Source organism: Panthera uncia, chromosome D2 (assembly GCF_023721935.1).
Source record: "Panthera uncia isolate 11264 chromosome D2, Puncia_PCG_1.0, whole genome shotgun sequence".
Taxonomy (NCBI): domain Eukaryota; kingdom Metazoa; phylum Chordata; class Mammalia; order Carnivora; family Felidae; genus Panthera; species Panthera uncia.
The window spans coordinates 65,564,292-65,587,810 of NC_064818.1; the positions used below are offsets into that span (position 1 = coordinate 65,564,292).

Consider the following 23,519-nt stretch of genomic DNA (forward strand, 5'->3'; position numbering starts at 1 on the left):
ACGACTGACGTCAGTAAGCTCCTAACTTCAGGAATGAAGTCTTGAGCTTCTCCTACCTTCCCCACTCAGCAGTAGGGTGCTAGGACCACACCTCATTTCACGTATTCATTGGGCAAAGTGTCCTGCTAGGGTTGGCTGAGGAACAGGCTAGGGACTATGGCTGCAAGGGCCTTAGGGGCTGACTCCTTCTTGGTCAGAGGGAGAGAGAGACCTAAATAATCAAGTGTAACCATGAAGGACAGGGGCTCTGATGCAAGTTTGTAACAGAGGAAAGAGAAGGGAGGGGTCAGCTCAACCTGATGGGCTTTGCTCAGGGGATGATACTTGAATGCCTTGCTGGGTGACCTTAAACAAGTTATTTACCCTCTCTGAACCAGGGTGCTCCTATCTGTATTCTCCTTCACTAGGATGTAATGCACAGGTTAAATAAGTTATTCAGGTGAACTTGCCTAGCCAGAGGCATGCAGCAGATGCTCAATAGATGTTTTCTCAGAGCGAGGTCTCAGCACAGATTGTGGGCTGTCTGGGGCAGCACTGGCAAGGTGCTTGAGGCCATGGATTCATGCATGTTGGCTGGCCTGTTCTCACTAGGGGACTAGGTTGCTGGGTGCCCATTTCTTCCACCAAGAAGCAAGTTTCTTGCAGGGTCTAGCTGCCTGGGTCTCAAGTCCAGAGTCTGGAGGGACATTTGTAAGGGCTGGCATCTGCCAGGTGTGATATATGTTTACAAGGAGTTTGGCCGTGAATCATCTTTGCCTCTAGTGCGGTGAAGCAGTGGGATAAAATGTCAAAAATGCCTCCTTTTACATCCTTTTTCTGGGCACACAGCAAACTCGTTCCCACTTAGGCTGCAAATCATTCCTGCCTAATAGAACTTCAGACGAGCCAGCTGAGGAATGGAGGTTTCCGGGGGGTGATGTCACCCAAGGCTCGAGGAACGCCAAGGGCACCAGGCTTAGCTCTTTAGTTGTTCATCTTCCTTGTAATCAAGGCAAGCTCAGAGCAGGCCCATCCCTGCCACACAGGCAGCTCAAGGTTATGGCCAAAGTCAGGCCTGTTAGCAGTGTCTTTTGGTGGTGGGGTAGAGAAGGGATTACTGGTCTCACATTTTGATTGAAAGCTAAGAGAATCCTTAGACACCATCTAATTCAACTCCCCTTCCCTTTTGTGGAGGGGAAAACCAAGGCTCAGAAAGGTCAAGAGATTTGCCAAAACTCACACAGCTATGGCAGGAGTTATAAGCTAGGACTCGAACCTGGGTCTCCTGACTCCTGGTACCTTGCTCTTTCCAAACCCCACAGATGCAAGAAGACTCATCATTCTCTGCTCTATCTGGGGTTGCCTCTCAACCCACCCCACCCCCCATATACACTAATCACTATATTGACAATAGCTATTGGAGAAGTTCTATCTATTGGAGAAGTTCCTGAAGTAAGCACCAGGCTAAATGGTTAGGATGTATCGTCTAATTTAAGCCGTTCAACACCTCTAAGGGGTAAGAAGTATAGCACTTTACTACTCAAAGTGTGGTCTGTGGACCAGTAGCACCAGCATCCCCTGGGAGCTGGTTGGAAATGCAGAATCTCAGGCCCTACAATGATAATTTGCATTTCAACAGACTCTTGTGGTTTTATGCACTTTAGGTTTGAGAAGAGCTGCCAAAACTAATCCCGCTTTGGAGGCCAGGAAACAGATGCACAGAGAGGGAAAGTGGCTCTCTCGGTGTCCCACAGTAGGTCAGGTGGCAGAGCTCAGGTAGAACCTTGGATAAAGGCCTCGCTCTGAATGCTTAAGGTGTGGGAATGTTTTCCACTAGTTCTGGGCCAGGGGAGATAGGATTCCTGACCCCACCTCTCCCAAGAGCAAGGAAATTACTGATGAAAAGGAACATCTGAAGCCCTTTACAAGGCACTTTCATGTCTATTATTTTGTTTCTACTTTGCGACTTATTAATTATCCCAACTTGACTCAAGAAGATACTGTAGCTCAGAATTTCCCACCATGTGTTCAAGGCTCCATGGTGGCCATTTCCAGAGCCTAGGCCTGATGCTGGTTGAGAACCCAATCACTGTTTCCCCAAGCACCGGGCAAGAGAGGTGCATGACTGCAGGCAGCACACAGATGAGAACCTCCCATTTGAATTGTCATATATTTGGGGGCGCCTGGGTGGCTCAGTCGGTTAAGTGTCTGACTTTGGCTCAGGTCATGATCTCACAGTCCTTGGGTTCGAGACCTGCGTCAGGTTCTGTGCTGACAGCTCAGAGCCTGGAGCCTGCTTCAGATTCTCTCTCTCTCTCTCTCTCTCTCTCTCTCTCTCTCTCTCTCCCTCTCTCTCTCTCTGCCCCTCCCCCCACTCATGCTCTGTCTCTGTCTCTCAAAAATGAATAAACGTTAAAAAAGTTTTGAATTGTTATATATTTTTATTTCTACTACAAAAATAGAATTAGATTATTAAACTCCAGATCCTCTTAAGACAGAATAAGGTGGTTTTTGTTTCGTTTTGTTTGGGTTCGGTTTTTAATGAGTCTCTGTAAAGTCAATTTCAGGAACAACAGAGGAGGTAGTATTCAGATATTACAAAATCCATGAAGGTGGAAAAAGACTGGAGTCTGGGAAACGTCTTTAAACACCTCACCACACAAACACAGGGAGGGGGGAAAGGGAGAGGGAGGGAGAGAGAGGAGGGGGAACCAGGAGCCAAGCAGAACTCTACACAGAAGCCGTTAACATTTCAAGTAAGGGTGGTTTCTCCCATCCTGCTTGCCCCCAGGGTCTTACTGTGGAGGTAAAATAAGCCTCACTCTTGGGCACACACTCACCACTAGGAAAAAAAAAATTCCAAAACCAAAAACCAGTTTGCAGCAGCCATTTATCTTTCTGTCTAGAATCTCTAGAGTGAAGCTGGGGAGACCATAAACTTGCTCCTTCTAACCTCTTCCCACCCCATCCCACTTCCTATAGCATTCAAAAATGCCCCCACATTATCAAGACCAGACATGAACAGCAGAATAGGAAGTGGGGTAAGGCTGGACCTGGGGGATAAAATCCCTCTCCCACCCCTCAGGCATAGCCTATGTCTCCTCAGTGGAGGGGGAACAACTTCTTCTCTTTGCTTTTAGGTGTTTGCTCTCACCTCTTCCCTTCTCTAATTATGTCCAGGGATTTTTTTTTTTTTTTTTTTTAGAACCCAGGAACTTTGAGTAAATGGATGTTCTCTGCTGAATCCTGGTGTCATTCAGGGATCACAAGTAAAGAGTTTTGGCAAATAAACAAAAAGTCTTCTAGGAGTCTGGAAAACAGTTATTGTGAGGAATGAGGACTGTTGTCTTAGAAAAGAGATGGTGGGGAAAGGACAAGATGATTTTCTTCAAATATTTCAAACTTACACCGTGTACTTCTCCAGAAGCAAAGGACGGAAGATACAGGGAAGTCGGCTTCAGCCATGTGACCTGGGTCAACTGGAAAATGGAGGCAATGGAGCTTACATCATAGGGTGGTTGTAAGAATAAGTGAAGTGCTCAGGACATCCCTGGCATCTCATAAGATCCCAGAATATGCTTATTTCCTTTTTTAGCCTCATTCAAAAATATCTCCTGAGGCAGTAAGCTCCCTTTCTGGAAAATTTCAAGGTAGAATAATTCCTTACTGCCAAGATTCTGTGCCTCCGTGCTGCTCCTCATTTTTCATAAAGAAAAATAATGGCTCACATGGAGCCCTCACCATGCTCCAGGCAGGCCGAGATGGGCTTTTTGTAGATACTTTATTTAATCTTCTCATCAGCCCTATGAGGTAGGTACTATTATTACCCCCCCACACCCCACTTTTTTTTTTTTTTTCCTGAATAAGAGAATTGTGGCCTAGAGAGGTGAAGTAACTTGCCCAAAGTCACACAACTAGTAAGAGGCAGACTGGGACTTGAACTTCAGGGTGTCACTCCAAAGTCCTTGCTCTTAGAATTGGAGGGGTTATTTTATCAAATCTAAACTCTCCTAGGCTCACCTGCTCTAATACTCCAGGCTTTAGTGACCTCTTTCTGTAAAATGTCTTCATCTCTCAGCATCAAAACCACCCAGGGGTGCCTGGGTGGTTCGGTGGGTTAAGCGTCCAACTCTTGGTTTCGGCTCAGGTCATGACCTCACAGTTCACGGATTCGAGCCCCACGTTGGGCTCCACACTGACAGTGCAGAGCCTGCTTGGGATTCTCTCTCTCTCCCTCTCATTCTCTGCCCTTCCTGTGCACTCATTCTCTCTCTCTCTCTCTCTCAAAATAAATAAGCTTAAAAAAAAAAAATCAGAAACCACCCAATTTCACACTTATTATTATGTGGACAGCTTCTGGTCTCTCCTACCTTACTGTAAGTGGGCCTGGGGATTTTTACTCTTAACTATCTCCCTGGACTCAGTAGACTTTCAGAAGAACAAGTTCATAGGTTTCTTTGATTGCCAGCTGAATCAGATAGCAAGTCACTACCTCTTCCCTGCCATGCTTACCCCCATCTTTTTTTCCTGTGCCGTTAGAAAAGTCTTTTCTTGGCTGGAACAAATACTACAGTCTGTTCAACTAGCTACTATTTGTGGAGTTCTCAGTAGGTACCAGGAACTGTTCTAAATACTTTACATGTATTAACTCACTGAATCCTGACAGTAACCTATGAGCTAAGTCCCATCTTCACTCCCATTTTATGGAAGAGGAAACTGAAGGTACCAGTGCATCAGAGTTCGACCAAGTAATTGAGCAAATGTTTTGTTGATGGATATTATTAGCAACAACAGCCATAGAAATATCTTATGCTTGCATCATGCAATACAGCTTTATGTACATTGTATCATCATCAGTCACCATTAGCAAATAGACACTAATGTCTCTATGTCCCTATTTTATAGAAGAGGAAACCATGGCTCTAAGGGTGAGTGATTCTCAACAGTCACACAGCAATGCTGTCTGTACCCATGAGGAAGCATCATATTTACTCCATTCCAAGACCCTGGGGGCAAGGGCGGTAGAGGGCCATGGGGAGAAAAACACCTGTACACACGAAAGGCATTCAACAAATATTAACTCAAGAATAAAAGCTGGTCACAAAAGAGATTGGATGGGAATCCAGATCTTTGACTCCTAGTCCAGTGCTCTTTCCTTTATCCAAGATGGTAGGAAGCAAGTCTAAGGTCCAGACCTGGCTAGCAGCCTTGATTTGGGATCATAAGCCTGAGAAAGCAGTGTTCTTATTAAGAAGGAAAAAAAGGGGTGCCTGGGTGGCTCAGTCAGTTAAGCATCAGACTCTTGATTTCTGCTCTGGTCATGACCTCCTGGTCGTGGGATCAAGCCTCGAATCAAGCTCTGCATGGAGCATCCACATGGGGCACAAAGCCTGCTTGACATTTTCTCTCTCTCTGCCCCTACACACACTCTCTCTCTACAAATGAATAAACATTAAAAAGAAAGAAGGAAAAAAGCACATCAATTTTCCACAATGAGCATGTGCTTGCTACCTGCATAATCAGAAACAAATAAATGAAAAGGGGGGCAAAATTCATCCTTCTGAGAGGTCCCTTGGGCTGGCCTTAGGGTTGCCCTGAGCCCCTCCCTGGCATTTTTGGGCATTCTCTGATCCATCCCTAGAGGCCATCTGGCCCCACCTTACGGTGGGGAAGCAGGGCTGGGGAGGAATCCCAGAAGCCCCCACTGAGGCTGTGGTGAGCAGAGACAGACACAGGAGTTCCCAAGTCCATGAAACTCCCTGACGTTGGAAGCTGAATGCTGTAGGCCCACAACTTTTTTAAAAGGGGCATCCAGGACCCTCCAAAGGGTAAGAATCCCAGATCACAATGACAAACCAGGGCCTGAGGGTTAGGATGACTGATTGGTCAAACGAGCATCAAGAAACCTAAAAAACCTTCTGTCTTCCTCTGAGTATAACTGGCAGGGGGAAGAGAATTAGGAATGGAATAAGGTCCCAACTCATGGATTCACAATGTTAATTTAAATTTTGCTTTTTTTCCCTGAACCCATCACCCCCATTCAAAGCAGCAGGGGGACAGGCATGATTATTTGCACAATTCCAATCTCAGTGGCACCTGGGTGGCTTAGTTGGTTAAGCGTCTGACTCTTGGTTTCGGCTCAGGTCATGATCTTACAGTTTTGTGAGTTCGAGCCCTTGTGTCAGGCTATGCACTGACAGTGCAGAGCCTGGATGGGATTCTCCCTCTCCCTCTCTCTGCCCCTCCCCCACTCCTGCCGTCTCTGACTCTCTCAAAATAAATAAATAAACTTAAAAAAAAAAAAAAGAATTCCAATCTCAGACACCCTCTTCTTCCTCCTAGGCCTGTGGCCGATGAAATCCAGTTCCTGATCCTAGTGACTGTGTGTCCACAGCTTCCTACCTCGCCTCCTTACCTAGAGTCTAAAGCTGTGATGTATATACTGTGGCCAACTTTCTTCCCAGGTGCCTCCTAAAAAGCTAGCTGCAAGTTTCAGCAAGCACTAAATTCCATTCTGCCACATTGATCGAGCTCCTCCATGTGCTGGATGTTATGATGGAGTCATAGATGGTGGGATAAATCCTGAGTGTGGCCTGGGAGGCCGCAGGTTAATGGTGGAACAGAAAACACTCACGTATCAGGTTAGGGGAGGGAGAAACCACACAAAGGTGAGAACCCCCAGGAGGGCAACTGATTAACAGGCTGGGGATTAAGGGGTAGTTTCTTAGAGGTGCAACCATAGCTCTGGAGCCGTGCATGAAGGTGAAAGATTCCTATACAAAGGAACGGAGGCATCGCAGTCCTGTAGAAAGGGTGGAGGCAGTAAAATGCTGGGCAAGTTTAGGAAACGGGCAGCAACTAGAGCCTGGGTGGGGGAGGGAGTGGAAAGGAAGGAGACAAACAAGGTTAGAGGTGGGTTATGGCCAATTGGCCAGAAACGAGGAGGATCTCGGCGTTCCACTAAGGAATTTGGACTTTATCAGTGTGTAGGTGTCACCGAGGGTTTTTGAGCAGAGCAGGTGGGCTCTGTGCTCAGATCTAGGCTTAAAGAGATCACATTGCAGAGGATGAGAGAGTAAGGAGAGGGCTTGGAGATTGGGAAACAGGATACTGTTAAAAGGCCCACTATGGGGGATAACTGGGCCCTTTACAGCGATGGGCAGGACCAGCTGCATAATGTATGGGACCCGGTGCAAAAATAAAATGCAGAATTCCCTGTCCGAAAATTATTCAGAATTTCAAGAGAGTGACAGCAGAGCATTAAACCAAGCATGGGGCCCTGTGTAGCTGTACAGGGGAGACACCCATGAAGCCAGCCTGGACCCAGGACCAGAAAGGTCAGAAGAGAAATCTGGAAGGCGGAGAGAGTCCTGGGACTTGGTCATCTGTTGGACCTGGAAAGTGTGGGTGGGAGACTTTCCTGTACTGATTGCCAGGCCACCCCACTGCTTACTGGGTACCCCCTTGAGCAGTCCATGATCACCTCTAACCTATTAATCTCTCTGAACTTCATCCCCTCCTTCTTCTGCTGCTGCTCACCCAGACCTGTTCCTGTAGGTTCCCTATCTAAAGGTGTCACCATTCACCCAACCACCCCAGTTAAAAACCTTGGCATCACCCTCTACTGTCTCCCCATCCCATCCTTCCGGCCATTTACTTCCTAAATGTTTCTCCCATCTGTGTGGCCTCTTCAATCGCCGCTATCACTGCCAAGTTCCGGCAGGCCCTTATCAGCTCAGGCCTGGATTACCCACAAAAGCCTCCTATCTATCTCCCTGACTCCAGTCTGGACCCCTACCCCCACTCTCAAATAAAACATCCATCCTCCACCGTGCTGCCGCGTGAAGTTCCCAAAGGTCACCTGACCAGGTCACGGAGTAAGACCCTTCGTCCAGGGCTGCTCCAGCCAAAGGATAAGATCCAAATGCCTTAAATGGCACACAAGACCCTCCGTCAGCTGACCCTGCTTGATTTTCTAGTAAATGCCAGAAGTGCCTTAGTCTCCAGCACATACCATGCCAGCATTTTGTTTTGTTTTGTTTTTTCTTTACCTCTAGCAGATCCCTCTGCCTGGAATGCCTTCCACCCTCCCCTTCCGTGGCCTGGCTAACTTCAGTTCATCCTTTGAAACTCCCTTTGACTCTCCTCTGCCCTGGGAGGTCCTCTCCGAGTCCCCATTCCCCACACTGTGGGTGCTCTTCCATACTGACTACAGGACCTTAAAGAGGCCTGTGGCTGGGCCGAGCCTTCTCTCTGGGCTGGGGAAAACCAGGGAGAGCAAGTCACGTCACTTTGGTGTCCAGCCCCCAATACAGAGCCTGGCCATGTGGGTGCTCCAGACACGTGTGGCTCTGGGCTGAAACGTCTGGTGGTGACCCTGGAGGAGGAGCAAATTACCGGGAAGGCTGGTATGAATAACCCCAGAGAAAACCCCCACATCACATTTTCCTTGGCAGGGCCAGGACGGCGCCTCTGACTGAATGCAGCTGTGACCCGATAACCAACTATCTGGCGTCTGGTTTGATTGCATTTGATTTCAGAATTTGATTTCTGCTTCCTTCTAAAAACCTCATTCTCCTATGTCTGTGGTAACCAAGAACCTCTCTAGTGGAGGCAGGCTGTTCTCCACGGAGCAGCCCCCACCCGCCTCCTCAGGGCAACAATAAAATGGTTGGTCATGAGCTGGAGGGTAGAGGCGTGTTTCCCCTACACCTGCCCCTGCAGCTTGCAGAGCCCCTGGCGCGAAGCTGGCCCTCCAGAATACTTGCTGAATGGGTGAATGCGTCCAGTTCACCAAGACTGGGGACGGGAAGCCTGAAGCTGCTGGGGACCGGTGGGGGCAGACAGCCTGGGATTAGACTTGATCCACAGATAATCCCCCAAATCCAGAAGCCACCTGGACAGCAGCCTGGGACTGAGCTCCATCAACGGATGCATGTTGATGCCGCAGCTGATTCCGTGACAGGATTTTCCAGGGGCCAGAAAACGGCTCCTCAGAAAACAACTATTCTAATTATTATTGGAGTGCGACAGAAAAAAGGCCTGTCAATCCTTTAAGGGCAGAATCCATATGGGGAGATTAACAGCTGGCTCTCCTCTCCATTTTTACTTTTCAGCACTTTTATTACGGAAAATTTCAAGCAAACAGAAGAGTGGAGAACACAGTAAAAAGGACCCCCACCCCCACCCCGTACCCATCCCTGAATTTTAACGATTACCAACACAAACCCAATCCCGAGTCATCGGTATAGTCCACCCCTTGTGAAGCAAATCCCAGCTATCATCTCATGTGCCGCCGTCAAGGCTTGGGTGAAGACCAATGCTCATTTCCGATTCATGGGGGGGCACCGGCCGCGGGCTCCCGTAGCCCTGCCTAGCTCGGTGTCTGGCACAGCCCCCAGCAGGTTCTGAACCTACGTCTCTGAAACTCGAAGCCGGACTGATTATGCGGCGCCGGGCCCTGCCTCCTCCGCTTCCTCCTCTTCCCGCACAGCGTGGGTCACCTCGGCCTCGTAACGCTCCTGACACCCCACCGGCAGCCCCCGGTGATGCGCGAGTGAGTGTCTCCGCGCAATGCCACAGAAAGCAGAGGGAGGCGCCTGTCACTTCCTCTTTCTCCGGCTGACTAACGCCGGGCGCCCGCCCCGCGCCTCCGGCTCCCCGGGGGTGTGGTCACAGCCCGAAGGGGGCGGGGAAATACCCATATTTGGCCTTATATGGGCAGCCACGTCACAGGCCGCACACTCATTCACATAAAACGCCGCGCTGCCGGCGGAATCCCCGGCTTCTGGGGCGGCGAGTGGCCCGGCCGGGTGCCGAGCGTTCGGGGCGGGAAAGAAGAGTTGAGCGGCCGCTCCGGCGCCGGGCTCGGTCGGCCGGCCGCAGCCTCGCGGGCCGCCCTCCCGTGCCTCGCCAGCGGGCACCCTGGCCGTGGGCACCTGCGGGGCGCGCGGCGCGCGACCGCTGGGCGGCGGCGGCATGAAGGTCACGTCGCTCGACGGGCGCCAGCTGCGCAAGATGCTCCGCAAGGAGGCGGCGGCGCGCTGCGTGGTGCTCGACTGCCGGCCCTACCTGGCCTTCGCCGCCTCGAGCGTGCGCGGCTCGCTCAACGTCAACCTCAACTCGGTGGTGCTGCGGCGGGCCCGCGGCGGCGCGGTGTCTGCGCGCTACGTGCTGCCCGACGAGGCGGCGCGCGCGCGGCTGCTGCAGGAGGGCGGCGGCGGCGTGGCGGCCGTGGTCGTGCTCGACCAGGGCAGCCGCCACTGGCAGAAGCTGCGTGAGGAGAGCGCCGCGCGGGTCGTGCTCACCTCGCTGCTCGCTTGCCTGCCCGCCGGCCCGCGGGTCTACTTCCTCAAAGGTGAGCGCATTGGGGCCGCCGATTCCCTGTCACCAACCACCAATCTGCCACCGCGCCGGAGAGTCCGGGGCTCTGGGGGTCCCCTCCTTGTGCGGGGCGCCGTCTTCGACCCCGGACCCGGTAGTCTCCACTTGCCGGAGCCTGCACGCTGGGGCTTGACGTGCGCTGGGGAGGGCACCGCCACTGTCAGCGCTCAGAGCTTCCCCCTCCCCACTCGAGTTCCTCGAAAGCTCCCGGCGGCAGGTCCGCCGGGTGGGTGCGGTTGGTTACGCTGCCGGGGGCGCCCCTTCTCGGAGGCAGGGGCCGTCGGCCAGGACTGGCGCGGGTCCCCGTTTCTCCGCGCCGGCTTAGCCGCCCTCGCTGGGGCCTGGGCTCTGAGTCTTTCTGATAGACAGATCTGGCGGGATCAGCAGGTCGCCACCCCCCGGAGCGTGGCGCCGCGGTGTCCCCTTTCCTCCCGCCTGGAAAATAAGCGTACGTTGGGTTGTCTTCACCGACCCCTCTTGCCTTTTTGACCCTGGCGAGTCCCTCCCCTTCCTTTCCATTTTATTTTACTGCTTTTTATTGTTTTCTTCCGGCCTTCCTTTCTCCCCTCCCAGACCTTTCTCTAGCTCAATTTGGAACTGACAGCCTTCCCACCCTTTTCACCCCTTCGCTCTACCGCCCGGAGAAAACCCCCGCAGGGCTGGCCTCCTGCTGTCTCCCCGGGGTGAGGGGCGGTTGGCAGTCGTGCCAGGACTCCGGAGAGGTGCAGCCAGGACTCAGGACCTTAGTGGTGGAGGGGATTCCGTCGCCTTTGGTTTGGGATGCCCCAGAAGCTGCCCCACCAGTCAGCCCATTACACCTGCTGGAGAAAGGACTTGGACTTCCTGGTGGTGTGGTGGGTGATTGACAAACTACAGAGCAATGATTCTTGGGCCAACTCCTGTGACTTTTCCCGCCTTGTATTTGAGTCCTTTGTAACCTCGAATGTTTGAAAGACCTAGCCCACAGTGCAGAGATGAGGCTTCAGCCCAAGCTGTGCCCCAAGGCCCTGCCAACCCTGTTGCAGACGCCTTGAGATACAACAGTGATGTGGTTCAGAACTCGGGGGCAGTGAATGGAGGGTGAAGGCCTTGTTTTAAAACCATGCAATTTGGGGAATTTCACACAGTCCAGGCCAGGAGATCACATGGGCAGCCCCCCCTCCCCCATTAGCACTTCTTGTAGACTGTCCCTGGTTGATTCCTCTTAAGGAGGAGACAGGCAGAAGATGCTCTTCCTTGTCCATCATCCTCAGCCCTCAGGGGATGGAGGGATGCCCTCCAAGCTCTGCAGAAGTTTCACACTTAGCCCCGGATTTTTTTTCTCTTCCTGATGTGGTTTTTGTCTCCTGTTCTTAGCAATGAATACAGGAAAAGCTACCGCCTCCCCAAGTATCATGAAAGATATGTTCCAGGAAACTCCTCCTGGTACTACCTCGGCTCCCCACCCCTCTTCAGCACTGGGTGGGAGGAGGGGGGGCATGCTGATGGTTTAGAAGTTACTGCCACAGGAAGTAAGCAGCTCTGTAGACTCACATCTCCGGAAAATTCATGTTTAAAAATTTTTTTTTTTTTTTTTTTAATGAGAGTAACATACACAAGTAAAATTTTTAAAGCACAAAGGCTCTACAATGAAAAGTGGGTTTTCTGCACCCCCTAGAACCTACTTCCACTCTCCGGAGACAGCCACCCACTATTTCTCTTGTTCGTCTTTAGGCAAGTTAATTTGCCATGAGTATCTTTAAAACATAGAATGGTTTTGTGTATTTTCTATTCATGCCTCTTCCACTTAACTCGATCTTGGGATATTTGTCCATATCAGAGCATACATGTCCACTTTACTTTTTTTTTAATTTTTTAAAATGTTTTTATTTTGAGAGCACAAGTGGGGGAGGGGCAGAGAGAGAGGGAGACACAGGATCTGAAGCAGGCTTCAGGCTCTGAGCTGTCAGCACAGAGTCCCAAACCTGCGAACCATGAGATCATGACCTGAGCCGAAGTTGGACATTTAACCAACTGAGCCACCCAGGAGCCCCAATTTTACTTTTTAAACAAATCCCCTGGTGGCAGCTGGCTGGTTACTTTCAGCCTCACTATTTGAGGCAGTGTGGTAAAGTAGATCTTTGTCCAGATGCTTTGCATGTGCACTATCTTTCAGTAAAATTGCCGGGTTGATATTGTGTGTGTTTTAATTTTCAGTATAAGTTGCTTGATACTTACGTTATAACATTACTAAAATCTTAAATTGTTGCCAAAGAAAATTTTTTTTCCTTATCTAACTCATGTCCAGATGTGAGTTCAGGTTTTATTTATTTATTTTTTTAAGCTTATTTATCTTGAGAGAGAGTGCACACAAATGGGGGAATGGCAGAGAGAGAGGGGGAGAGAGAGAATCCCAAACAGGCTCCATGCTTTCAGTGCAGAGTTGGATGTGGGGCTCCAGCTCACAAACTGTGAGATCATGACCTGAACCAAACTCAGGAGCCAGACACTTAACTGACTGAGCCACCCAGGCACGCCTGAATTCAGGTTTTAATCTAGTGGCATTTCAGATCTTGGGAGCAATGCCTTTTACGCTTCCCTTAATCCTCCTCTCACCGCCCCCCCCCCCAAAAAAAAACCCGCTAAAATGAGGTGATGACCTAATGGCATTGTCAGTGTGTATTTATACGCAGTGTGCATGCACCTTCTCTGCTCCCCTGGTAATGCAATGGTGATCAAAAGCAGAATCACTCTGAAGAGGGTTGAGGCAGCCAAAAGAATTGCCTCGGCTCTTGCAACTCAAGTGAGGCACCAGAGAAGAATGTTCTGTCTCTCCATGCCTCTGAAAGGAGTGGGTGAAAGACAGAGACCCTCTAATCTGAAGGACTCCTGACCCCAGCTTGAAGAGACAGGACGCTGTTTATCTGGCCCTCAGAGCTACGCTGAGAATCTGTGTTGCTTGCCTTATTTTGTCAGTGGGCAGGCAGGACCCAACCCACACCCGCACCTCCTGTCTGTCCTCCTAACAGCCAACTCTTAAGTGCGCTATTTACAGACAAGAGATGGGGTGGCCTGAAGGCTTGCTTCTCTTTCCCAAGCCTCATTCTTGGGAAAGATTGGGAACGCCTGGGCCACTCTTACTCCAGATTCCTGTTCCGTATCACTCAGTTTGTCTCCTGGAGCCCAAAATGTTGGAGGCCCAGGCACAGGAAGTGATTTACTAGCTAGGGACACCTCTTCCAGCGAAGCTGTGTGTCTGTGTGTCCGTGTAAGTCTGCCATTCTTTCTGCCTCCTAGGAGGGCAAGGGCCTAGGGGCTATGGTTGGGAGGAAGGGGAAACTAAACCACAAACACCGCCACCTTCCACCTCCATTGCTCTCTGGCGTGGTCTTTTGTCCTGACTGACCTAGAGGTCCAGAAGCTCATCTGGGGAGGCCCAATGGGCTTTTTGTTAAAGTGACCACAGAGGAGATTTGAGTGTACTCACTGGGGGCGGGGGCAGTTCCAGCAAGCTGGGAGGAAGCAGTAATGGCAAGATGACTCATTCTAGGAATTGGCTGCAGCTTCTGGGAGGGAGCTGAAGACCGCCATGGTATCCATTAACCATTTGTCTACTGCAGGGGGTTAGAACCACCACATGCTTCACTGTGGGGCTGTAATAACACCAAGAGACAGAAGAAAGAGGGGACTTTGTAGAAAATACATGGCCTCTACAATGTGTATCTAATTGATGATTTGACCCCAAGTGAATTTTCTGGGTCAGAAAAAAATTAGAAGCAGGTTTTCTGGAGGCTCTTGGAAGGGCCTTAAGTCCTCTTGGATTGGGAGCAAGGATGTCCCCAAGTAAAGCTGGCCTATTCATTGAGGCTTCTGAGGCCAGTTTTTCATTTGGTTCTTAACCACTGAGTGCTGGGCCTTAGCCTTTTTTTTTTTTTTTTGCATTAAAAAAATTTTTTTATGAATATAATTTGTTGTCAAATTGGCTTACATACAACACCCAGGGCCCATCTCAACAAGTGCCCTCCTCGATGCCCATCACCCATTTTCCCCTCTCCCTCAATCCCCCATCCACCCTCAGTTTGTTCTCTGTATGTAGTAGCTGAGACTTCTTTGTATACCCAAGTTTCTATGACTTGGTCACAGATAGGTTTTACCTTAAGTGACCCATCTGGAGAAGTTTATCATTTGAGGATATGTAGTCGTGGAGAAAGGTCAGGGAGGTGAGGTGATCTTCAAGGGGAGAGAGACAGTTCTTACTGGGACTGAGAATTAAGTTCCAAAGGCCTTGGGTCTCCAGTTTGGTTTGGAAGTTAATTAACTAGATTGATTACTCAAAATCGGACCTATAGAGAGGATTGTCAGCAGTGTTCTGAGCACCTTGGGAGTGTGAAAGGGCAGGGTTGTTTTATTGCACTGTGTTTAAACCTCATATTGGCCCCCATTCCCTTATGAATAGAGAGGGTTCCGTCTCTAATTCAGTTCAGAGCTAATGGGCTAGGGATGAAGCAAACCAATTTAGGAGTCTCTTCTTGCAAATGAATGAAATTCTGTATAATCACACCTGCATTTTAGACAAACAAGTGAAAATAGCTTTTGTTTTCTGGAGGGATTTGGTTAATATTTGCCAGATGTCGGATACATTTCCTTTCACAGTTTAAGCTGCTTCTGATAGATGCAAAAAGTTAATCATTGCCTCTCTGAACTGTAGCTTGTTAGAAGAGAGGGGAAAAAAGTGTGTGTGTGTGTGTGTCGGGGGGGGGGGGGGGGGGGGAGAGGGGGGTGTAGCCCATTTCTATTCCAAAGCTATTAGTTGGCTTGGTTCAATTTTTCTGTAAGACCGGAATCTGTGTTAGCATAATATTCTTGACTCTTCCACACTTGGGGTATTGACTAATTGGGGGCATTTTCTGAAAGCCTGAGAAATCAATGCTAACATCTCTCTTCCTTTTTTGTTTTCCTTGCAGGAGGATATGACAACTTCTACTCGGAATATCCTGAGTGTTGCGTGGATGTACAACCCATTTCACAAGAGAAGGTTGAAACCGAGAAAGCCCTCATGAACCAGTGTGGGAAACCAGTGCTCAGCATCAGCTACAGGCCGGCTTATGACCAGGTACGTGGTGTGGTCTTGGCTGCTGACTCTGTTCCTTCCTCGGCACCCCAGCTCTTCCTCTCCCCGCTCAGCAGCACCGGTTCGTTCTTTTGTGGATCAGGGTTTTGGGCAGAGCCCTCGAGCTTCAGAGAGCTGTTACTTGCCAACTTGAGTTTCCATCCAAGAGTAAATGGGCTTCTTTCCAGCAAACAAGCTGACAAGAGCAAACGAGCCACAGGATGCTTGACAGCTTCTGGAGAAAAGGGGAAGTGAAAGATACATTATTATTAGCTGGCCTAGGGAGTGCAGAGAAGCTTCAAAATATCGGTTTAGGTTTCCTGAAGGTGTTTCAGAGCCGACTTTCAGGCTTCCTGTGTTGATCTTTCCTGATCTTTTCCTGAATTGTTCATGCTCTGCAGTTTCTACAAACCAGCCTAGTACCTGTCAAAGTGTGTCTTGTTATTTTTAACTGAAATGGGGCTGGGGGAGAGGTTGAGGGAGGGTCGTGGAGAAACAACCCTTGGGATGGCTAAGCAGTCTCTAAGGGTTTGTGGTGCTTACAATTCCATAAATTCAGAAACCAGAGCAGATCAAGAGATATTATAGAGGATTTCACACTCATTCAAAAGGGGGGGGGGGGTGGTTTCCTTCAAAGAATTTATACCTTCTGACAACTCACTAAAGGATGAAAATGTGGAAGGCTCAGTCTTCCACAGGGGTTACCTACAATGTTGGAGGATGGGCAAAAGGTGGGCAAGGTCCCAAATCTGGCAGAAACCAGAGATCAAAGCCCACCTTCCCCTTTTACAGAGGGAAAAAACTTGTCTCACAGCTGGTGAAACGATCTATCTGCAAAGAATCCTGGCAACAGTAGGCCCAGACCTCCTCCCTTCTCTCAACTCTGGTTCTTTGCGAGACCTTGTTCTGTTTTCTAGATGCCTTCTTTTAGAAAGGGGCCATCCTAGCCTCCTGACCTGGTATGAGGAGCTTCTCAAGGTTTTCCCACAAAATAAGAATATATCCAGATCATAAAAGGGAAGACGTCTGACTGTTGTTTAAAGTGCCAGCTGCCTAGCATGAGCAGAGCTTTGCCCCTGCGAATAAACTTCCCAGTAAAGCCAAGTGACTTCCCTTGAATGGGATCCTGGGTCAGGGAGCCCATTAGCTTGGCAAGGTGCCACGGTTATTATTTTGTTTTTCTTTATTGAAAATACAGCCTATGATGAACCCTCAAGCTTTCAAGCCATGGGCATGCGGCTTAGCTGGATTCCTATTTTTGTTTGTTTGGGTGGTGTTTTCCCCTCACTTCTCAGAAAGTGAAAGAGAAACAAGAATTGGCAGGATATCATGAAAGCACAACAGACCTTTGGCCGAGAGGACTGGGGAGGCCCTGATGTGTCTCCAGGGTTCATCTGGGGAACCCCCTCGTGCTATTTCTTAGAAGCGCTTCTGCCTTGAGAGAAGCCAAGCCAAGTCGTGTTAACCTTTGGGGTTTCTTCCTCTTGAGTCTAAACAGGATTCAGAAAAACAAAGAAACGTGGTTTCAGGAGTGTGTTGATCTAGGCTATATAAGTAACTGGATGAGATCCCAGGCCTGGTTTGTCAGTGTTTTCCAGGCACTAAAAGGAGAGAGAGATCTATGTAGGTGCGTATAAAGTATTAAGTCCAGGGCCAGCTATTGTAGGTGCTAATAAAATAACTAGTTGTTACTTTTACTATCCTTTGTAAAATCGTCCATAACTTTCTTCTGATTAGCCAAACTGACCTTTGCCCAAACACTTGATTTCTCTGGAAAGAAAAAGCACACACTGCATGATGGGTAATTTGAGAATTGCCTGCTGCTGTCCCTCATCCTATGCCTCTTTCCCTACTGTGGATCTGGCTGAGTTTCCATTCTACTTTATTCCAGGACAGGAAGTGGAAACACGGGAAGCAGATGGATGATACAGGAGAGGCTCCCAAAGACGCAGCCACTGTCCCCCCTCAAGCACAGTGTTTCCCTCTAAATCGGGGAGGGGGGGCTCCCATTGTTCCAGTTTTGACTGGCTTGTCTTGCCACCCTGGAGATGCTAAGACTGCCACAGTCTAGCTGTTCCTTTTAACTGTGCCTCAGGGGAGATGGTCTCTGGTTCTAACTGGGATCCTCCTTAACGGGAATCCTGGTGTGTGGGTGGCCTTCCAAAGGGCTGATGTAAGCATCTTTCACAAACCCTCAGCGCTACCTGACAAAGATCAGGTGTGGGAGAAGCCCCTCTGCCCATGGCTTAACAGCTTTTCTCTAAGGATCCTGGGTAAACAGTGGTTGTTTTCACTTCTAAGAAGCATCCTTTTGGGGGCACATTTTAACATCGCGAAAACCACATGCACCTTAGGATCAGTGTCCTAGGTTTGATAAGATACACTATAGAATATCAGGACTGCAAAGCAGGGTTCTCATCTTGTTGAGTTTTATCTGCTTCCCTGAGAGAAAAAACAGGGCTTGCCCCAAGGTTAAAAGGCTTGCCCTGGTTCTGTCAGGGCAGCTAGAACTTGGGACATTAGCCTCTCGATTCTTCCCATTACTTCTCGTCCCCATCAGCACAGGGAAGCTGCTAGCATTTCCTGCCTCCTCAATCAATATGTGTAAGAAAACGAAAATCTTCGCCGCGTGGGCTTTGCCGTCACTGAGTCACAAGGTAGCAATGTAGGGTAGAGAGTTGGCCGGGGTGGTGGCTCCACCCACACTGCTGGTTGAACTACCCTGGCTCTGAACTCTCTACCTGGAAACCAGAAAGGGAACCTCCCACCCTACAAGTAGGTCAGGCTTGTTTTGTTTCCTCTCCTAAATGAGCAAGCTAATCCGATATTCCCTGGCTATCCTTTGCCCCTGCTTCCAGGGCGGCCCAGTTGAAATCCTCCCTTTCCTCTACCTTGGAAGTGCCTACCATGCATCCAAGTGCGAGCTCCTCGCCAGCCTGCACATCACGGCCCTGCTGAATGTCTCACGGCGGATTTCCGAGTCCTGCACGACCCACCTACACTACAAATGGATCCCCGTGGAAGACAGCCACACAGCTGACATTAGCTCCCACTTTCAAGAAGCAATAGACTTCATTGGTAGGTTCAGTCATTCGCCCTCCGTTGTTTGGGGAGCCACCTAGGGCACCTGTTCTGGTTCTGACGTACTGATGGAGGCTACCTTTGCCAAGAAGAAAAACAAGCGTCTTGTCTGTGCAACCACCAGGAGTTGGAGCCAGGAAGGTTTGCAGCCACCAAAGACGCAGAGGGGAGGATTCGAGTTGCTATTAATAGGAGCTTTAATTTGCAAGATAAATGAATTAATATTTTATGGCAGTACTCACTGCCGCTCGTGTTATTTTTTCAAGCTGGGTGGGATGCGGTGTGTCCGTGCGTAATGCCCCACAGCAGGGAAGCAAGGGAAGGATAGAACCATCCCAACTGTGCTCCTACGTAGGTTGGGGTATTTTTAAAAAGCAAACAGAAGGATTGAGAGAGCACTGCTTAACACGCTGAGCCCCGAGGGCCCTGGCAGCTTTTCATGGTTTTTGGCAGACTGCTTTAGGGGCAATTTGTTTTGCATTTTCAGCTAATTTTGGATTAAAGATAGCATTTGATCAAGCTTCATGCTTTGCGCACAGAAAAGTTGTCATCTTTTGTACGTTGTGTTAGGCAGTTATCATTTCCTCCCCTGTGCAGGCCTGGAAGCCTCTGGCCCCTCTGCCCGGAGAGGGCTTTGGGCCCTGGGTCCCCACCTTTTCAGCATAACCTTGATTTTTCTCTCATTTGACATCTTCCCTTTCCCCCATCCCTCTTCCTCGGCTGCAAGGCTGACTTTTTGCTGTCTCAGACTTGCAAACACCACTCCCCAACCTTGTGGTTTTGCCTTCTTTCCCAGAGTCCTTCTTTCCCTTGAATATGCATAGCTGTTGAAGCTGAGATGTGATTTTCCTTATCTTTTTTGGAGGGCTTTTGGAGGGGGAAAGGCAGATGTTGGCCACAGCAATAACTACTTAGTGCGGGTAGCAATTAAAGCCCCCCCACCCCCCACCCTGCCTAGCTTTGGCCACCTGGTGCGCCCAGTGCTCATCGCACATGGTTTCTCCTCTACAGGAAACCCACTGGAAAACTCACCAGAGGCAAAAAGACCATGTCCTGGTCCCCTGAGCCTCTGGGCTGAGATGATTCCTTTGGCTCTCTGAGAGGCAGCCCAAATGATGGGTTGCGAGTGGGAAACCCTTGGCTTTGTCTCCCTGACCCTGGGAATGCCTTGCCCTTCTCTGCCAGTTATTTAATTACCTAGATAGCTACTCGGTGAGGTCATGAAACCCGCCCCCGTCCATTTCTCAGAACCCTCCTTCTCCATCCTGTGTGTTGTGTACATAACCGCACAAACCGACAGCATTTTGAAAGCACAGGATGCTTTTCCCCAGACTTCTTGCCCTCCTGGTAAAAGGAGGGACTGAGGCCATACCCTGTGTTGACCTCCTTCCCAGGGGAAGGCCCTGGGAAGGTCACATGGAACATCAGCCCTGAGGGGTAGAGCAGAAGCAACACGCTCTAAGCCCTTTGTTTTCTTGGATACGGCACCGGTCAACTAAAAGCTAGCCTACAAGGAGCAAAAGAAAATCAGGAGTCGTGACCCTGCAATCCTAGGGGTTGGGGTCCCCTTTGAACTAACTTACCGGGGCTTTATTTCTTTTGAGTCAGACTAAATTGGGGGTACCTCCAATGAGCTACACTGAGCGCGTCCTTTGGGATTTTCGTTCTGCTGGGGAAACTCCAGGGTTCCTCCCTGCCTCCTCAGAAACTTGATGTTTTAGATCTTGCGGATTCATTTACAAACGTCTCCAACTTGAGGAGGGAGGCGGGTAAGGGAGCTGACTTGATTTTCCCTTCAAAACCTTCAGTGTTTTTGTGTACTGTGGCCTTACATAGTGCCAGGTACATCATCAAACTTCCCGTGTCGTAATGTAATCATTTCCTCATTAGCAAGAGAGGGAATTGGAATGGCTGTTTTTCGTGGTTTTTAATTGGTGTGTGTATGTGCGTAATCTTTTGCCCCTCATTTTTAACTATCGTAGTTCTTTGGGGGAGAGGAGTGGAACAGGAAAGGAGGGCACCCCCTAGTCATATTGAGCTAAAGAATGCTGACTGATGGTGGTAGCTTTATGGCAGTGACTCCCATTGTTGTGCAAGATGGAGTTTGCGAAAGCCATTTATATCCTCCGGTCTAGTAAGCGTCACTTAGCCAGGGCTATAATTAGTGGCTGTGCACTACTTATTGTATGTTTGGTGGTGGGAACCCTGGGAGCTGAGCCAAGCATCCCGCCCCTGGCACAGCCAGAGACGGTGCCCAGCGAGGCTGACAAGCCTCTAGCAGGAGAGGACTACTGGGTCATCACCATAAGACTCAGATCCTGAGAGACAGGAATTGCTTTTCCAAGTCAGTCTTTGTACCTGGGACCCTCTCAGAAAAATGCGCCTACCCAATAAATTTGCACGCAATGTCAAGGATTTCCCAATGCCCTCTCGAAACCCATCCACGGGACCCTAGTTAAGATGGCATCTCCGGGAAGGGATGTGAGACTGCTGCACTCCAGGTCTGGCCTGCTCAGGGGCAGAATCTATGCAAGTATCCTGGCGAACAAGGAGGCACCTCTAAGGATAGAAAGGTCCTAAGTGGGGATAGACCTTGGTGGGACCCCAAAAGCTCCGTCCTCGCCAAGGGGCATCAGAGACTGTGTAGGAACCTCAGCTGTCGAACAGACGTGATGTTTTGATAACCAGGTCACTTTTGTGTTTAATGCTTGTATCTTGGCATTGCCTTTTGGGTTCCAGTCCCAACTCATCCTCACTGTCTTTTCTTCCTTCCAGACTGTGTCAGGGAAAAGGGAGGCAAGGTCCTGGTCCACTGTGAGGCTGGGATCTCCCGCTCGCCCACCATCTGCATGGCTTACCTCATGAAAACCAAGCAGTTCCGCCTGAAGGATGCCTTCGATTACATCAAGCAGCGGAGGAGTGTGGTCTCGCCCAACTTCGGCTTCATGGGCCAGCTCCTGCAGTATGAGTCTGAGATCCTGCCTTCCACGCCACAGGCTCCCTCCTGCCAAGGGGAGGCAGCCAGCTCTTCATTCATAGCCCATTTGCAGACATTGAGCCCTGACATGCAAGGTTCCTACTGCACATTCCCTACCTCGGTGCTGGTGCCAGTGCCCACCCACTCGACAGTCTCAGAGCTCAGCAGGAGCCCCGTGGCCACGGCCACATCCTGCTAAAACCGGGATGGGGAAACAGCCCAGTCCCAAGAACAACTGTGATTCTGCTTTCTAAACTCGTGGACATTTCATACCTGTGCAATACCGAAGACCTCACTCTGTCCCACTGCCCCACTGGGAGAGTGAGCACCAGGCTTGCAAAGGAACTTCACACTGACATCGGGGATAGGTTTTCGGGACCGAAGGAAGGCCAAGCCATCATGAGAGCACAGTGCGTGCCAACTACTGTACTTCCAGACCCCGTGCCCTCTCAGGACCGCCCAGTCCCTGTACCTCCAAGTTTGCCTTCTCATTTCAAGCGTAAGGCAATAAATCCCTGCAGCAGCATGGGAGAAAGCAGTTGCTAGACCGGGAGAAAAGGCAGTTACGAAGCCAATTCGTTTTGAAGGAAGCACAATTTCCACCTTACTTTTTTAACTTTGGCAGTCTCAGTATCTGTCTCTGTTGCTTCAGGGCATAAGCTGATCACCACCCAGTCCGGAAAGTAACCCTGCAGGGTTTGGAGGGACACGATCTGTGTGCTGCTTTGAACCCTCAGATGTTTTTGAGGCTCCCTCTTGGGGCCAGTAGAGACAGGCGGTTGAAGTAGGGAGACACTGACCTATCTGGGTGTCCTCTCCACTGTGGGTTCTTCCTGACTTCGGACTTCGCATGATTCTTACTCATACTTGAACCTTTCTCATTGCACCTCTCCTCAAAGCAACTCTTCTTCAGACCTTAGACCAAAAATCACCCCTTCGAGGTGGTAGCAGTGGGTGCCAAGGGAAATAGGGCACCCGCTGTCTGGGTCAGTGGCATTGAAATGGTCGTTTTCCCCAGTTTGCCGTCCTTCGTGTGTGCTTGTCTCGTCTCCGGTGACACACGTCTTCATCCCTGACCCTGGGGGTTGTCTTCAAGCTGTGGACTTCTGGGGTTTACAGATTTTGTAATGTGGTACTTCTTTTTTGTCTGTAGGTTCTTTCTCCAGGGGAAAAGGCAATAATTTCCTAAAATCCATGTGAATGTGAAGAAAAGCAGTATGTTACTGGTTGTTGTTGTTGTTGTTGTTCATATTGTTGTTTTTTTATAGTGCAAAATAAAAAGAGTAAAAAGAAAAAAAAACACTTGTTCGTCGTTGGTGAGTTGGGGTAAGGTAGGAATACATTTAGGTGGGGACCCAGCCTGTCTCCCTGGATCCAAACGAGTGCTATTTCCAAATGAGCACCAGGGCAGTGGTGATGCATGTGCTGCTGGAGGCGTGAGGCTGTGCGTCCGCTCATGAGCTGGTGATCTTAACGATACAGAATATTGCTTTCCCACCGAGAAGCTTCCCTGAGCTCACTTGCAAGTCCTTAGGTGAAAGCCACATGGAGAGGAGGTCAGAGCATTCATCCACTCAGGGCTCTTCACTCCCGTGAGTCCAGGCAAAGACTTCGCCTTGAACCTCAGATGCTTCATCAATGAAATGAGCGAACCGAGCTAGATGATCCTGAAGGTCCCTTAAAGCTCAAGGGCCCTTGGTTGCAGCAAACCAAGGCCAAGCTTGTGGTCAGCCTCCTAGTGTCTGGTACATGGGACACACTCAGAAAAGGTTGAAAAAATGGCCAAGCGAATTAGGTGACTGTTCACCATAAGTGCCTACTCCCCTTTTTTACCCTTGGAACTAAATCTTCCAGGTAATTCCTTCAATAAGTAGGTTTACAGCCAAGGCTGGATTGCCTTGCCTGTTGAGTTATTTCCTCTGTTGGTGGAGGAAGGAAGGAGCAATAGTGACTTCTCCCCACGCCTGAGAAGGCTTCTGCCCCAGCCTAACTCTTCGGGCCTGTTTCCTA

At 49.7% G+C, this 23,519-nt stretch overlaps 1 protein-coding gene across 1 annotated transcript; it reads left to right on the forward strand.

Moving 5' to 3' along the window:
• The first annotated feature begins 9,750 nt into the window (after positions 1–9,750).
• On the forward strand, positions 9,751–22,809 carry DUSP5 (dual specificity phosphatase 5). Its single transcript, XM_049645736.1, has 4 exons — positions 9,751–10,336; positions 15,306–15,454; positions 18,310–18,529; positions 21,308–22,809. The coding sequence occupies exons 1-4, from the start codon at positions 9,958–9,960 to the stop codon at positions 21,706–21,708; spliced, it is 1,149 nt and encodes a 382-aa protein (XP_049501693.1). The 5' UTR covers positions 9,751–9,957; the 3' UTR covers positions 21,709–22,809.
• Positions 22,810–23,519: the final 710 nt, after the last annotated feature.